At 49.9% G+C, this 16991-nt stretch overlaps 1 protein-coding gene across 1 annotated transcript in view; it reads left to right on the top strand.

The window, feature by feature from the left end:
- Positions 1–16446, top strand: part of LOC101952478 (C-type lectin domain family 2 member D-like) — a 31873-nt gene extending 15427 nt beyond the window's left edge. Inside the window, exons 4-7 of the mRNA XM_005312564.5 lie at positions 7922–8020; positions 9921–10093; positions 12454–12560; positions 14546–16446. Coding sequence (XP_005312621.2) covers positions 7922–8020; positions 9921–10093; positions 12454–12560; positions 14546–14705 — 539 coding nt within the window. The 3' untranslated portion in view covers positions 14706–16446. The remainder of the gene's footprint in view (positions 1–7921; positions 8021–9920; positions 10094–12453; positions 12561–14545) is intronic.
- The last annotated feature ends 545 nt before the right edge of the window (positions 16447–16991 follow it).

Raw genomic sequence — 16991 nt, 5'->3', positions numbered from 1 at the left:
TTGTGGCTGTCTCCTTGGGTAGGAAGAGCTGGGAAAAGCTGGACTGAAGGAGACTGTGTAGGACAGTCTGCCCCCACTCTCCTAGTTAGCTTTAGATGAGATGGCTTGAGATGAGTAGGCAAGGACCAGAGCCACCTAAGGTATGAGCTGAAGCCCCATGAAGGGGCCTGATGTTCATTAGAACTGGAATTTGGGAAGTAAATAAAAGGAACCTAAGACAATTGCCTAGGGAGGTTGTGGAATCTCCGTCATTTGAGGTTTTTAAAAGGTTAGACAAACACCTGTCAGGGATGGTCTAGATGGTGCTTGGTCCTGCCTCAGCGCAGGGGGCTGGACTAGATGATCTCTCGTGGTCCCTTTGCCAAACACAGCAAACCACCACAAGGCAAAGCCCCGCACCACTCCTGTAAGTCCTATGTGACTTGTACTCACAGCCCACGCCAAGTTATTGGACTTTGCAGAGTTTTCTAGGCTCTTTTAGCCCAATCGTCTTAACTCGAAAACTCAACCATCTTGGGCAGCCTGAAATATGTCAACAGCCTTTCAGTTTTCCCAGCATGCTTAGGGGGACTTGGGCTAAGTGACTTCCAACCCCTCCCCAAAATTCCAAGTGTAGCCCATAGGATTATTTTGCTAGCTATTATATCCTACTAATCCAGCCAGATGTATCAAATACTATGTTTCTCTTTCTGAATTAATCCATTTGATTCTTATATTTTATCAGTATTAATTCCTTTGAATTTAGGATGTGTTGAGGCATATGATATGTGTTTCCTCATAATTATACATAGAATAAGTTTTGCTGAAATGATGAAATGCAAGAAGTCTACCGGCCTGTAAGATCCGGTAAGATCTGCTATAGAGCAAAAAGTATAATCAGTTAAGGGTACGTCTTCACTACCCGCCGTATCGGCGGGTAGCAATTGATTTATCCGGGATCGATATATCGCGTCTCGTTAAGACGTGATATATCGATCCCCGAATGCGCTCACCGTCAACTCCAGAACTCCCCCAGAGCGGAGCCGCGGCCGTCGATCCCGTGCCATCTGGACCCCAGGTAATTCGATCCAAGATACTTCGACTTCAGCTACGCTATTCGCGTAGGTGAAGTTGCGTATCTTGGATCGATCCCCCCTCCAGTGTAGACCAGCCCTAAGAGTATGTCAGCATAAAAGCTGGTAACCTGTGGCACAGATAAGAATGATCCCTGAACTTTGGGGAACCAAAGGGAGGAACGGTACACATCACTGAACAGGTTGATCTGGCACCTACAATTGGTTGGTTTCTGCAGGGTACACCACGACTTGGAGGTCACCAAGAGAGCCTAGGTTGGCAGTTCTGGAGTGAGATAATCCTTATTAATATATAGAGAGTAAGTGTCATAATCCACTAACCTATAGGAGAAGGGTACCCATTCATTTCTTAGGGTATGCAAATAAGATTTGGGTATAGTAGGTTGGGCCTGAATTACATAGTGTCAGGATCCTATAAAATACCTTGTTTGGAAAAAGTCTGGAGTGCTTTTTCCTGTAGTTCTTTCTTTCCTTTGTTCTCCTATATTCTATAGACTATCTTTTTATCTACCTATCATTCACGCTATCAGCACATCTTGTGCAGTATAGTAGAACTACTCAACATTCTTAACTACTGGGGAAGCCAGCACCATCGTGTTATCGGGCATGCCAGGAGTCCTCAAGGAAGGGTGTGAGTATGTTCAGTTAAGGTATTTATAATAGAAATGTTACCACCAGGAGTTTTGGAATTCTTTTACTGTTTTGCAGTGATACATTTCATAGCATTTATTAGTCTTTTGTTAATCTCAATAAAGTTTTTATCAATTTGGTATTGTCCTCAGGGTAAGCGTTTTTGCCAAGCACCCTGAGAGTCCTCTCCCGATACAGAACTCTCCAAGTTCTTGAACCCTGTACTCTGAATTGGACAAGAACCTATAAATCTTCTAGTCGGATGCGATCAGTGGCGAGCCATAACAACCAACCCATCAAATTCAGGTCAACACAAGCTAATAGCCCATGCTCCAAAGGCCTCAAATGCAGTAGGGTCTTTTGCGCTCTCTTAGAGGCAGGACCCACTGAAACGGAGGACGTCCATGGTGATAATCCCAAGCTCTTACAGCACTTTGTGACAAAGTGGGAATGTTCTTAATGTTTTCTTTGAATACTGTGTGGGTGCCTCAGTTTCCCCTATGCATTTCTTAAGTATTTAGGTGGTGGGATACAGGTGTGTGATTGTTGCAGAGCCCTAGAGGGCCAGTGTGATGCTATCTGCACAGAGAATGGCCAACACCCTGTCTCCTGGCAACTGATGGCCTGGGCCCCTCCCCAGCAAGGTGCCAACTGAAGGTGTTGGAGAACAAAGAGATCAGGTGGCCTCCTGGCCCGGGAAAGAGACAAAGGCCAGAGGAGGGGCTGGAGGGAGTTTCAGTTGGGAGCTGGCTGGGGAGACGAGGGGAGGCCCAGAACCTGGGTCTGGGCTCCCCACCCCCAAGATGGACCTGACTGGGGGGTCCTGTTTTCCGTACCTACAAGGTCTGGTTTAGACTGTGTTCCTGTTGTCTAATAAACCTTCTGTTTTACTGGCTGGCTGAGAGTCACGTCTGACTGCGGAGTTGGGGTGCAGGGCCCTCTGGCTTCCCTAGGAGCCCCACCTGGGTGGATTTGCTGTGGGAAGCGCACGGTGGGGCAGGGGATGCTGAATGCTCCGAGGTCAGACCCAGGAGGGTCGAAGCGGTGTAAGCTTCTTGCCCTGGAGACAGTATGCTCAGAGAGAGGAGACTCCCCCAGAGTCCTGACTGGCTTCATAGGGAGTAGGTTCCAGAGCATCGCCCGGTGACTCTGTGACACACTTGTCAACAGGAGACCTCCACGCACTTTACCAAGGGAAGCCAGTATCGCTCTCCCTGTGCTAGAGGGGGAAACTGAGTCCCAGAGCAGTGACGTGACTTGCCCAAAGTCAGGCAGAGGCGGAGTTGAGAACAGAACCCAGGCCCCCAGCATCCGGTGAGCTGACTTAAGCGGATTGCCCCTAGTGGAGCACTGGGGATGGGCGGATGTTGGTCCGCCACTTTTAAAGGCCCCTCCCCCTCCGCCTAAGGGGAGGAGCCACTGAACCCAGGGGAGTGAGGATCACCGGTTCAAAATCAGGGATTCAGAGGGGGACACAGAGGAAAAGAAGTCAGGACAGTGCCCACCACTCCTCAAAGGTGTCCAGGAAGCCAGTGGACATGGCCCAGAGGAACTCTGCCCAGAGACGTGATGTCAGGAGGGAGCAGGTTGCAGATGGGGCAGAGAGCTAGATTTCCTCCATTGTGCCCCACCCTATAATCCCTTCTCCATTTCCCTCCCTCTCTCTGACCGTTTTTTTCCTGCTTCACTCCCCGCCTCCCCCTCCAATTCCATGCTGTCCTCTGCTGACCCCTCCAGCAGCGCAAACATCCGGGTGCACCTTAGCAGGGCTGGGGAAGCAGGGTGCAGGGGCTGGAAAGGGAATCTACAGGGGGTAGCCAAGCAGAGCGGTGCCCTGAACGTGACCGTCTAGTAGATGAAGCCAAAACTGTCAAGTTGGGATCTGGGGTTTTTAAATTTTTTTTAAAAGTTTCTAACTTGTGACAGTTGCCAACTAAAATTAACTTGAATGATTTGAATAGTAATTTTGGCGAGAGGAGGGGAATTTATTACCGGCCCACTGATTGCAAATGTACTGAAAGTGCCCTATTTTGATTGACCTTAATCAGGGTTTGGTTTTTTTTTTTTTTTAAGTGATTCACTTGCTAGATCAAAACAGATCACTGCTCTTAACATGTAAACTAGGATGGTCACCACCCAGACTTGGCAGGGAGCCAACACAACGCGAGGGGGGAACTGAAAGCCACGTGGGTGCAAGTTTGTGTGTCGACTAGTCCTGACTCTGCAAATGCCCCAGCTTCTGTTTAAGGGACTGTCTGTACTGCAGCCGGGGGCGTGTGTTTGCAGACCTGAGCTAGCTTTCATTTAGTGAGTGGCACTAAAATTAGCAGCGGTGTGAGCCCCTCCGACCCCCCACGTATGTACCTGCCTTCCTAGCTCGCACCAAACCCTGCACTGACACTGCTTCGCTGCTAGATCTTAGCAGCGCTCGCTAGATCCAGGCTAGCTTGGGCACGTCCACCCCAGCTGCAGTCACACCTGCCGACTGCAGTGTAGACGTCACCTGGCCCGTTCCACGCCAAGTTCCGGCTGAGGCTGGAGGAGGGTGAATCAGCAGCAGGAGGTGGGGGAAGGGGTCAGCAGCCAGGGGATGAGGAGTGGTTAGGAAGGGAAGGGGTCAGCTGTGGGTGGGAGAGATGGGGGGGAGGGCAGAAAGCAGCAGCAGTGGGGAAGGGAGGGGAGGTAGTAGCGGGGTGGACAGGAAGCCCATAGCTAGAGAGGTGTATGGGAAGGAAGGGGCCAGCGATGGGGGCGGGGGGTGGGAGGAAGCAGCAGTGGTGGGGAGTGGGCTGTGACTATGAGGGAAGCAGGGGGCCTGCAGTGCTCAATGGAGGGGGATTTAGACCGTGAGCCATCAGGAAGGGGATGTGATAAGAATAGTAGCATCATAGTGTATAGTAAACCCTCTGTCGTGCATGGAAAATGGGGGCAGTCAGCATTCACCTTACGGAGACTCTGAACAGCGTGGATGCCAGCTGCTTCCTTTTGGGGTTAAGTCTTCCCCTGCCAGACGGCTGGGTGGCCTTTGAACCTGTGAGCAATGCAGACTGCAAACTGCTGAGCAGCGTGACTGGGGCGCAAAGCGTGAAGCCAGTAGCGCTCGGGCAGCCCTTTTCGTGTGGCTGGGAGTGGGAGGGAGGAGGGGGCGGAGTTAGGGCGGGAAGGGGCGGGGCTGGGGTGGGAAATGGGCGTGGCCAGGACCCCGTGGAGGGTCCTCTTTTTTTATTTGTTAAGTATGGTAACCCTATGTAGGCGGCTGTAGCACAGTCTGAGGGCTGGGACACTTGGACAGCCTGGGAAAGCGGGGAAGGGCTTTGAAGGCAGCGAAGGGGAACCAGCTCCTTGGAGCATCCCTGGCTGGAGACAGAGAGGCTGCGGCTTGCACAGGTGGGGCTGAATTTTCAGCGTTGGCTGTAAATGGCCAGGCCCTGTGGGGGAGCAGCAGGGAGCTGATCACGGTTAGGAGCAGGGCAGCCGGTTTGCACTCGCAGCTGCTGTATCCGGTGCCTGCATCCGGGATCAAGCCCGTGTCCGGGGGGAGGGGGCTTGGCAATAGCCCCTTGTCTCCTTTTGTTCTCCTGCCTTCCCTGTCCCCTTCCTTCTATTGTTGAGGGTTCACATGTGCACCCACCCCAATGGGCTTCTCCAGGCCGGAACAACCAGCTGGGATCCTGACTGGGGGTGTGCATAGTGGTGGGGCAGATGTATCCTGGGGGAGGGCCTCATATTACACCCCCATTTGAAGATCTGCCCCGTCTCTCTCCCTTCTCCACCTCATGTTCCTTTTCCCGGCTGTTGTTTGGGGCCAGTTTTTCCCTGCATGTGTGTGTGTGGAAACAGACGTTCCTGCCGCGTGTTTCTCTCTCCCACGGTGTGTTACGAACCCGCCCCGTGTGAACCCCCAGCATCCTGCACAGCTGCTGGGCCGGGACTGCAGCTCCCCCAGCTCAGTGCACGCACCTGACTGTTTGTGGTTGTGATTCACATTGATTGGGGGCAGGAGTTTTCCCATTCACCCCGGCGCTGACTGCTGAGGGAAGGGTGGCCTAGTGGTTTGGGGGCTAGGCCAGGCATTGGAAGACCTGGGATTGATTCCCTGTGTAACCTTGGGCAAGTGTTAGCCTCTCTCTGCCTCAGTTTCCCATCTGTACCATGCTCAGAACAGTAATTCCCTCTCTCACAAGGCTGCTGTGCCGGTAAATTCATTAACAGGCTGTGACGTGTTCACATATTGTAGCGATGGGGGCAGATAAGACCTTACCTAGATAGGGCAGGAGATTTCTTTATGTTGGGGGCTGAAACAGAGACTCCTCTCCCACAGAGGTTGCCTGGGTTCATTCTCTCCATATCTGATAAATCAATTAGCAAAGATTCAAAAAATCCTTCAGAGGAAATCAGTAAAGCGGGTAGGAACATTTTCTATCAAAATATGCAGCTTCATTTTGGCTAAAACGTTTTGCAGAGATGCGTCAATTTTGATGGAAAGGTTTCTGAGGTCCACAGCCAGAGGCGACACGTGAGGGGGAGGGGGGCGCAAACCCCCCTCCCCCATTTGAACCAGTCGCCCCTGTCCACAGCTCTCTGGTTGCTTCTGCAGAGAGAGAGAGGAGCATATTTCTACACTGCAGGAAAAGGTGCATTCTTAACTCAGGTGGGTAACATGCATTGGCTAACCTGGGTGAAAATAGCAGCAAAGATACAGCAACTCGGGCTAGCATTAAAGCCTGAAATGGAGCCTGGGCTTGAATTTGAGGGGCTAACCCCAGTTGCTTTAAAGGACTTTGCTGCTGTTTTAACCCAAGTGAGCTAATCCCGAGTTAAGAACACAACTTTTCCAGTGTGAACGTACTCAGAGAGAGGTACTTCCAAAAGATTTTGGTTTGGTTCAAACCACAGTGAGAACTAATTTCTAAACCTCAGAAGCTATCCCGCAATGGAATTGACATCAGTTGGTCAGCTCAAAATGGGTTCTTGTGTGAAGAAAGAAATGCATTACTATCCCTGGCACAATCCAGCCTCTTATAAGGAGCTGGGCACAACTAGGCAAGCAGGCTAAATGTCTATGGGAGGGCACAGGCTGGGCAGGGCGCACAGATTGCCAAGTGAGGGTGAGTCCCAAGTTCCCATCCCTTCTAACCAAGAGCCAGCCGCCCTTGGGATGTTCTGCATGCCAGCTCTGGGAGAGTCCGGGAAGGAGCAATGAGTGGAATTAAACAGCCCCTTTCATCTTGTAAGTAAGCCACAGATGTGAGTAAGCCACCATCTGTGCAGTCATCCCTCATGCGACCAATGAAATCATTGCATGCAAATTGGGTATAAAGTAAGGCTGGTTATTGGTTGAGTTACCTCTGATATCACAATGGTCTAGGCTCTTGGCATGGCATAGACATATCCCTTATTGTAGCTGTACATCACCCGCATGCAAGCTGTAAAGTCTAAATGGCTGAGAACGTAAAAATTAGGTGGTAACAGGCTGTGGAACTTAATGATGAATGAACCTGGTGATATTGCGAACAAAAAGAGCTCTCAGCCATGCTTAAGAATATAAGAACGGTCATACTGGGTCAGACCAAAGGTCCATCTAGCCCAGTGTCCTGTCTTCTGACAGTGGCCAATGCCAGGTGCCCCAGAGGGAATGAACAGAACAGGGAATCATCAAGTGATCCATCACCTGTCGCCCATTCCCAGCTTCTGGCAAACAGGCTAGGGACATTGATGGACCTATCCTCCATGAATTTATCTCGTTCCTTTTTGAACCCTGTTATAATCTTGGCCTTCACAACTTCCTCTGGCAAGGAGTTCCACAGGTTGATTATGCATTGTGTGAAGAAATACTTCTTTTGTTTGCTTTAAACCTGCAGCTTATTAATTTCATTGGGTGACCCCTGGTTCTTGTGTTGTGAGAAGGTGTAAATAACACTTCCTTATTTACTTTCTCCGCACCAGTCATGGTTTTATAGACCTCTATCATATCCCCCCTTAGTCATCTCTTTTCCAAGCTGAAAAGTCTCAGTCTTATTAATCTCTAGTAGCTTGTAGCTGCTTCCATTGCTTCCCATGGTAGGCTCCAGAGTGACATGGAGTGACAATCCTGGAATCTTAGGACATAGATAACAACAGCCATTCAGTAAAATGCTCCATGGTAGCTAAGATCCTGATGTAGCTACTGACTCTGGGTACCCCCGTCTCAGGAGAATTAAGGGTTTTTTCTCTTTCAGATAATGGCCGTAGCTGCAAGCTCAGGAAACGTGCTGCATGTACAGTCGCAGTGATCATTGGACTTGTCATTCTGATTGCTGCTGTTTTTCCTCTGACAGGTGAGTGGCTAATTCCAGCGTCTATGTCGCTCAGGGCGGTGAATAATTTCATGCCCGGAGCACCACAGTTAGGTCAACCCAACCCCCGGTGGTGTAGACCCAACTGGATCGACAGAAGGATCCTTCCTTCCGTTGACCTAGCTGCCGCCTCTCGGAGAGGTGGATTAACGACCGTGAGAAAACCCTTCTGTTGATGTAGGAAGCTTCTACACTCTGGCACTACAGTGGCCCGGCGGCAGCAGCACCATCGCAGTGCTACTGTAATGTAGACATACTCACTGGCTCTCTCTTCTCGGGCATCAGCCGTGGGGGCCGGGAACACCTCTTCAGACTCACTCTCCTGCTGCCTTCTGTAGCCTTGTTTGTGATGACAAAACTGGCCCTTTAAATTGTCTCCCTGGGGAAGTATGTGTCATTGTAACAAACCAGATCATCTTCTGTAACTGAGATAATACAAACATGAAAAGAATTTCTCCTCTTAAGAGCTCACAGTCTCGGGGTTGTCCACTCTACAGAGTCTATACTGGCCTGGCTAAGTCGCTGTAGCTACGTTGGCATAACATCAAAGCATAGACCAGTGGTTCTCAACCTATTTACCACAGGGTTGCATATGCAGCTCTCTATGTGTTATATGGGCTGCATCCACACAATATCTATATTACCCTATGGCCCTGAGGATGTCACATGGGCTGCAGCTGTGTGCTGATTGGGCCGCAAGCAGCCCATGGTTGAGAACCGCTGGTATAGACCCAGCCTACACTGACCGAAAGATTATTTTTCCCATTGGTGTTTGAACACCAGCTCCCCGTGCAATAGTACCTATGTCAACACCAGCCTTTTCCGTCAGCATAGCTGCGTCTACACTGGAGGTTATGTCGGTGTGGCTGTGTCACTCAGGGGTGTGGGTTTTTTGTCAACCTATCTCTTAAGCATAGACCAACGCTCAACAGTCTAAACCAGGGGTAGGCAACCTATGGCACGCGTGCCAAAGGCGGCACGTGAGCTGATTTTCAGTGGCATTCACACTGCCCCGGTCCTGGCCACCGGTCCGGGGGGCTCTGCATTTTAATTTAATTTTAAATGAAGTTTCTTAAACATTTTAAAAACCTTATTTACTTTACATACAACCATAGTTTAGTTCTATATTATAGACTTATAGAAAGAGACCTTCTAACATAACCTAACAGGTGACCACATAAAGATATCATAACTAGGCCCTGACAAATTCACCGTTGTGAAAAACGTGTCACGGACTGTGAAATCTGGTCTTTTGTGTACTTTTACCCTATGCTATAAAAGTACCCTATACTATATGGTAAAAGTATACAGAAGTACACAGCGTTTCTCAAACTGGGGGTCCCGACGCAAAAGGGGGTTGCAAGGCTATTGTAGAGGAGTCACAGTATTGCCACCCTTACTTCTGTGCTGCTGCTGACAGCAGCGCTGCCTTCAGAGCTAGGCACCTGGCCAGCAGCCGCTGCTTTCCAGCCACCCAGCTCCGAAAGCAGCGCAGAAGTGAGGGTGGCAATACCATAACCTCCCTGCAATAGCCTTGCGGCCCCTTTTTGGGTCAAGACCCCCAGTTTGTGAAATGCTGAGTCTTAAGTTCTTTACATGTTTATATTTTGCCATTTTTAAACACACATTTTCATGTTTTGTTACAATGCTGTGAAATTTAAGATTTAAATACCTGAAAACATGAAAGTCAAGACATTTAGGAAATTGGACTGTGAATTTGATAGGGCTCTAATCATAACTGATACACATAAAAAGGAAGGAGCAGGGAAACCAGGGTTAAGGTCGCACTTTGGAGCCTTTCCTCATTTCCATCTGGTGGGTATTTGCCTGCGGGGGAGGGAAAAGATGGGCTCTTACCCTTATGTCACGCTCTCAATTTCAGTGCAGGTACTTAAAACACAGCCCCAATTCATGGCCTGGTGCCCAGACGGCTGGATCGGATACCAAGGGAAATGCTACTATTTCTCTGAGGCTGAAGAGAACTGGAACAACAGCCAGAGACACTGCTCTGTACTCGGCACTTCCTTGGCTGTGATTGACAGCGAGCAGGACCTGGTGAGAAACAAAACAGACCCATTCTGGGGGCGATGGGCTATGCTGGATTTATGGTCGAGGGCTTCCAGGCGCTCCGTGGCCTAGGCCCAAGGTGTCTAAAAGAGCCTAATGCTCTAGGATGAGGACTATGGTTGGCATCACCTCTCCTCTGGCACAATTTAAGGGCAAAGCTTCTCAGTGAGGGAGCTGGAACTTCCTTGGTGGCTGGTCCTAGCTTGTAGAATGGTCTCCCCCAGGAACTAAGGACTGTCCAGAACCTCACCACCTTCTGCTCCAAGAGCGACGTGCACTTCTTTGAGCTGTCTTCTCGGGTATCAATGTAACCCACTGGTGAGGGTGTCACAGATTCCATGTATCGGGGGTAGCCGTGTTAGTCTGTATCTACAAAAACAACAAGGAGTCTGGTGGCACCTTAAAGACTAACAGATTTATTTGGGCATAAGCTTTCGTTGGTAAAAACCTCACTTCTTCTTGAGGCTCTGAGCCTTTACAGCCCTTGACAGGAGAGGGTTGCATCTTTACATAGGAACATAAGAGCAGCCATACTGGGTCAGACCAATGGTCCATCTAGCCCAGTATCCTGTCTTCCGACAGTGGCCAATGCCAGGTGCCCCAGAGGGAATGAACAGAACAGGGAATCATCAGTGATCCATCTTTAGCTCCCGCTGGTGTGACTTGTGCCTTTTCGTTACGGAGGTTCCTGGTTGAAGTCCCCAGTACGTCAGCCAAGATGGCCGCCTTCACATAAACACATAGTGTGTGCGTTTCAAATGACAAAACCCTACCAAAACAAACCGCTCTTCTACACACATGATTCTCCCCCTTGGGAGAGAGAGAGAGAGAAAGAATCACATGTAATGTGTTAATCACATCACTTAACTCATGAGTGGAAGTTGCTCTGCTATAAGGGGGGAATGGGATAAGACCTTGTGTGGAATAGTGTAGGCACACGGGATGATGCATATTGTTAAAATTGCCTAAGCCAGTGGTCCCCAAACTGTGGGGTGTTCCACCCCCAGGGAGGTGTGGAGGAATGTGCAGGGGGCATATGGCCAGCCCAGGCCAGCTACCATGCAGGGGAGGAAGCCCCAGCCCCAGCTCCCCACCGCCCCCTAACCCCACCCCCAGCCCAGTTCTGGCCCCGACCACAGCCCCACCCCCTGGACCACCCCCAGCCTAGCTCCATCCTGCCTCCAGCCCCAGACGCAGCTCCACCCTGCCCTCAGCCCAGTTCTGCCCTCATTCCCTCTCTGCCCCCAGGCCAGTTTCAGCCCCAACCGCAGCTCCAATCCTCCCCCAGCCCACCTCTGCCTCTAGCCCTGGCTCCTCCTCCAGCTCCGTCTTCAGCTCAAGCTCCACTTCTGAGCCAATTGTGCAGTAATGTGGGGAGGGAATGGGGGGAATGCAGACAGATTTCACTACTGGTAAGTGGGGGCATGACAGGAAAAATTTGGGCACCCCTGATCTAAGTATTTCCATATTTCAGTTGCTTATAACTATCCCCCAGGTTTTCCTTTTGTGGGTTTTTTTTTTGGTGGGGGGTGCGGGGTTGTCTGAACTTTACTCTCTCAAGGGGAGGTTTTCCCCTGACAGTTTCAGCAAATCCACTTTTATTATTTCTCTCGTGGTAGCACCTAGGAAGGAACTTCAGCCCAGACTTTTTCAGTGAATTTATAAGTCACCAAACATTGGCCCAGCTCTAACTGGAAATAAGGCAAGGCTCCAAAGTGCTGCTTTAACTCTGGTTTTCCTTCTCCTTCCTTTTGGTGCGGATCAGTGATGATCCGATCTTTAGTTCTGTGGCCCCCTGCTGCGTTTTCCCACAGGACCCCTGCCTCATTCAGAGCCCAAAGAATGGGGCAGGGTTGTGTGATGAATTCCTCTGGGGTCCCCAGCTTCTTGCCACGTTCGCTGCGCCAGTTATACGAGGCAGGGGCGCCCAGAGGATTCAGGGGGCCTGGGGTCTTCGGCGGCGGGGGGCCCCCGCCATGGAATTGCCGCTGAAGACCCGGAGCAGAAGAAGCTCCGGGGGCCCGGGCCCCGCGAGAGTTTTCCGGGGCCCCCAGAGCAGGGCTCCAGGGGCCCCGAAAAACTCTTGTGGGGGCCCCTGCGGGGCCTGGGGCAAATTGCCCCACTTGTCCCCCCCGGGCGGCCCTGGTACGGGGCGCCGTGACTGAAGCGGGGCTGAAGAGATGGTCTTGAGGTTAAGCCACTAAAGTGGAACCCAGGAGCTGTAGTTTAAATTACAACCTCTGCTTTAACTAACTCAGGAACATGTCTGTATAACGTGACTCTGTGCTGCCCGGAGCCCAGTGAGCAGCGCACGTGGAATCAAACTCTTTCCTTTTTCTGTGTTACAGGCTTTCATGCTGCGATACAAAGGCGTCTCCGAGCACTGGATCGGCCTCAGGAGAGAGCAGGAGGAACAGCCCTGGAAATGGGTGAATGGCTCTGATTTCAACAGCTCGTGAGTACCTTTTCTGTCTGTTTAGGTTCTGAACACTAGGCTGTGGGGCTGAATCCAGACGGAGCCAACGTTCACCAGGTGAACCCCAAAATACTGGCGGGGAGTGAGGGAAATCTGTATCCGCTCTGGGATTTGGGGTTGACTCCCACTGCTGACACCTGGAGCCACAGCGGAGCAGGGGGTGCTGCGCTGTTAGGGGGATGGTAACGCTAGGGTTGTCAAGAACTAACTTTTCATTGAAACTGTTTTATGGTGGAAAATTGGGGTTTTGACCATTTCTTTTGACAAAATGTCTTTTCATGGAAAAAAATGATTTTTTTTTAATTAAAAAAAAAAAACGCCCCCCAAAGCAAGAAACTACTGAACTATTTCAGCTCAAAATGCTGCTCTGGTACCTCCTGGGAGTTGTAGTTTGGTTTCCTCATATCCTCAATCTCCCCTTTATGAGCGGGGCTCCCCAACTGGACAACATCTCCCCTGGTGCAGCATGGCCAAGGAACTACCTCCTCTTTGCCAAGAGAGATCGGGGGCACCATGGGAGATGTAGTTTGGACATGGAGCTCGGCCTATAGAGAAGAATGAGAGTATGAGGCACCTGCACTACATCTCCCATAATGCACTGCTTCCCCTTGACCCGTGGTGAGACCATGGTGCATCCTGGGAGATGTAGTCTGACCAGTGAACTTGGCTTATAGAAGAGAAGGGGAGCATGAGGCACCTGAACTACAGCTCCCATGAGGCACCACAGAAGCTTTTCCAAATTAACATATTTTAAGTTGTGATTTTTTTGGGTCAAACTTGTCTGGGCCAACTCCATTATAAGCTCCCACCTCAGCTACTCCCACTCAAGCTCTAGTCCCTGGAGAGCTGCAGGCCCAATGCCTTTGGCGATTTGGAGGCTGGAGGGAAGGGGTGAGATCTGGCCTCAGGGATCATATGTTTGACGTCTGTGTCTTAGACGGAGACAATGTCAAAAAGAGGTCGCAGACAGCAGCTCCTCTGAGATTCAAGGGAAAGGAAAAGGCATCACAGTTAGTTACACCACAGCTAGCAGACATCACGGTTTGTGTTATTTACATGGTAGCAACCGTCAGTACAAAAGGGGCAGCAGTTTTCTGGGTGAACAAAGAGCTAAGGGGTTTTTTTTTAGTTTCAGGTCAAATGAATTTTTTTTTTTTGTTCAGGCATTTTTAAACCACTTTTATTAAAACCAAAGGAAATTTACAAACATCATGCACAAACCCATACTCCATAGCCCCTGGTTAGGGCACTCAACCTGGGTCTCCTTTATCCGAAATCATATCCTCTCCCTGCCTGATTCGGAGTAGGGACTTGAAACGGAGTCTTCCTCATCCTAGAGGAATGCTCTAATGACTGGGCTATCAGATATACCACCACTGCCTTCTCCAGTTTTGTGACGGGTGCCCAAGTGCCCTTGTCAATCTAGCCTGAAGAAAAAAATTAGTTTGGGTTGAAAAGTTTCAGTCAACCCAAAATTGCATTTTTTGGTGAATAAACTCTTCATCTAAACAACTTCACTAGCTCTAGCTAGAACCTCCTTCCCCGCCCACACACCTGCAATAGGAGATGTGGGCTCATTTTGCCCCCCTCACACATTAGGGAGAGATACAGTGATCCAGGCTGGAGATGTTAGATCAGCAGTTCCCAAACTGTGGGTGGCAACGCCAAATGAGGTCGCACCATCGGCAGACGAGGTGGTGGTGGTCCCTAGCGTGAAGAAGGTGCCATTTTGCTCTACATGGCATTACCTTGCCTGTACTGTTCCTGTGAGGTCACAATGCATGGAGGACGCTATTTTTCTCTACAAAATGGCATTCTCCACACTGCCTGGGGTACTGGGAGGAAATAATTAATTAACATGGGGTCATGCTGGCAAAGAGTTTGGGGGCCCCTGCGTCAGACGCATTCTCCCACTGGCAGTAACGTCAGCTGGCTGACGATGGCTTCGTTATCTCTCGTTTCAGGTTTCCAATAAGAGGAGGAGGGGACTGCGCATACCTGAACGACGGGAGCGTCAGCGCTTCAAGGTGCATCACCCAGAGAAACTGGGTCTGCAGCAAAGCCGATGCGTATACAGACCAGAAAAGTGCAACGCAGGGGAGTCAGGAGCTGAAAAGCTTTTGACAAAGGCTCACCAGGGGCTACTAGAGAAATTGCCTCTCGCACAACTTGTCTACAGTCAACTTTATGCACCAGGACTGAAGAGTAAAGGAGTCAAATTTCCAATGATTTAGGTTAATCCATCTTCAGCGGGATCTAGCCACCAGAGAGGAACGAGTCACCCAATGGCAAATGCAGTGTGACAAATGCAAACAGGGTCCAGAGGAGGAACATTTGGGGATTACTCATCCATCTTCCTAGGTGCTAATATAACAGCAACCGCTCAGGAGAAGAAGCAGGGGTGAACTGCTGACCCCACTGAAATCTATGCACATTTTCCCATTCAATTCAATGAGGCCAGCATCTCACTCATGAGTGTCATTGTAGATGGCCCAACGCAGACCTCTGCTGAGCATGTAGCACCTGACAACAAAGCAAACAAGATGTTGGCATCCATAAAGAACGGGGTAGATGATAATACAAAAAATTATAAATATAAATCAAAGGGACACCCTGATGTGGAATACCGTATGCAGTACGGGCCACCCATCTCCAAAAGGATGCTGCAGAACTAGAAGTGGTTCAGAGACTGGTGACATGAATGATGAGAGATCAGGAGGGACTTTTGTGTGCTGAGATTGGAGCTGTTCTCATCAGAGAATAAGGGGACATGAACAAGGGGAGAAAAAACAAAGATTGGGACAGGGAAGGTAGATTGGGGTGCTGCTATTCAACCTGTCTCTTGATACAAGAACACCACGGGCACTTGACAAAACTGAAAGTCAGCAAATTTGAAACTGATCAGAGGACCTGTGCTTTCTCACAATGCACAATTAGCTGCGGAACTCACTGCTACAAGATGTCATTGAAGCCAAGAGCTTGGCAGGATTTTTTTAAAAAAGGACTGGGACATTAGATACTGTTGTTCATACAAGAGAGGAAATGGACTGGAGTTTGGGAAGGGATCCAAACCTTCTTACTTCAGGGCATGAACCACCATCTAAGGGTGTGTCTACACTACAAAATTAGGTCGATTTTATAGAAGTCGATTTTTAGAAACCAATTTTATACAGTCGATTGCGTATGTCCACACTAAGCGCATTAAGTCGGCAGAGTGCATCCTCACTACCGTGGCTAGCATTGACTTACAGAGCGGTGCACTGTGGGTAGCTATCCCACAGTTCCCGCAGTCTCCGCTGCCCATTGGAATTCTGGGTTAAGATTCCAATGCCTGATGGGGCAAAAACATTGGGTGGTTTTGGGTACATGTCGTCAGGCCCCCCTCTCCCTCCCTCCGTGAAAGCAATGGCAGACAATCGTTTCGCACCTTTTTTCCTGGGTTACCCGTGCAGACGCCATCCCAAGTGCGGAGTTCGTCCTCAAGTGCAGAATGGTGGTAGAATGTGCCTTTGGACTTTTAAAAGCTCATTGGCACTGTTTGCTGACTAGGTTAGACCTCAGCGAAACCAGCATTCCCTTTGTTATTGCTGCTTGCTGTGTGCTCCACAATATCTGTGAGAGTAAGGGGGAGACATTTATGGCGGGGTGGGAGGTTGAGGTAAATCACCTGGCAGACGATTTTGAGCAGCCAGACACCAGGGATTAGAAGAGCACAGCAAGGCGTACTGCACATCAGAGAGGCTTTGAAAACCATGACAGTTTTGTGTGTTTCTCCTTGATGCAAACCTGCCCCCTTTGTTGATTTTAATTCCCTGTAAGCCAACCACCCTCCCCCCTTCGAAATAAAGTAACTATTGTTTTGAAACCCTGCATTCTTTCTTTATTAATTAAAAAAAAATTAGATAACTGACAAGGTATCCCAGGTGGGGTGGGGTGGTGGAGGAGGGAAGGACAAGGCCACATTGCTTATTGTAGCCACACTACAAATCAAAACTGTTTGAATGACAGCCTTCTGTTGCTTGGGCAATCCTCTGGAGTGCAGTGGCTGGGTGTCCGGAGCCTTCCCCCCGCGTTCTTGGGCGTCTGGGTGAGGAGGATATGGAACTTGGGGAGGAGGGCAGGCAGTTATACAATGGATGCAGCGGGGGGTCTGTGCTGTTGTTGGCTTTCCTGCAGTTCCAACAGACGCTTCATCATGTCCGTTTGCTCCCCCATTAGCCTCAGCATCACCTCCTGCCTCTGCTCTTCACGCTCACTTAATGCTTTCCTGGCCTCTACCACTGAATGCCTCCATGCATTAAGCTGTGCCCTATCAGTGTGGGAGGACTGCATGAGCTCAGAAATCATGTCATCGCGAATGCGTTTTTTTCGCCTTTTAATCTGCGATAACCTCAGGGACGGAGATGATGG

The sequence above is a fragment of the Chrysemys picta genome, chromosome 12, assembly GCF_011386835.1.
Source record: "Chrysemys picta bellii isolate R12L10 chromosome 12, ASM1138683v2, whole genome shotgun sequence".
Lineage (NCBI taxonomy): Eukaryota > Metazoa > Chordata > Testudines > Emydidae > Chrysemys > Chrysemys picta.
The sequence above is the reverse complement of the archived record's forward strand: the minus strand, read 5'-3'. Positions and strand labels throughout refer to the sequence as shown.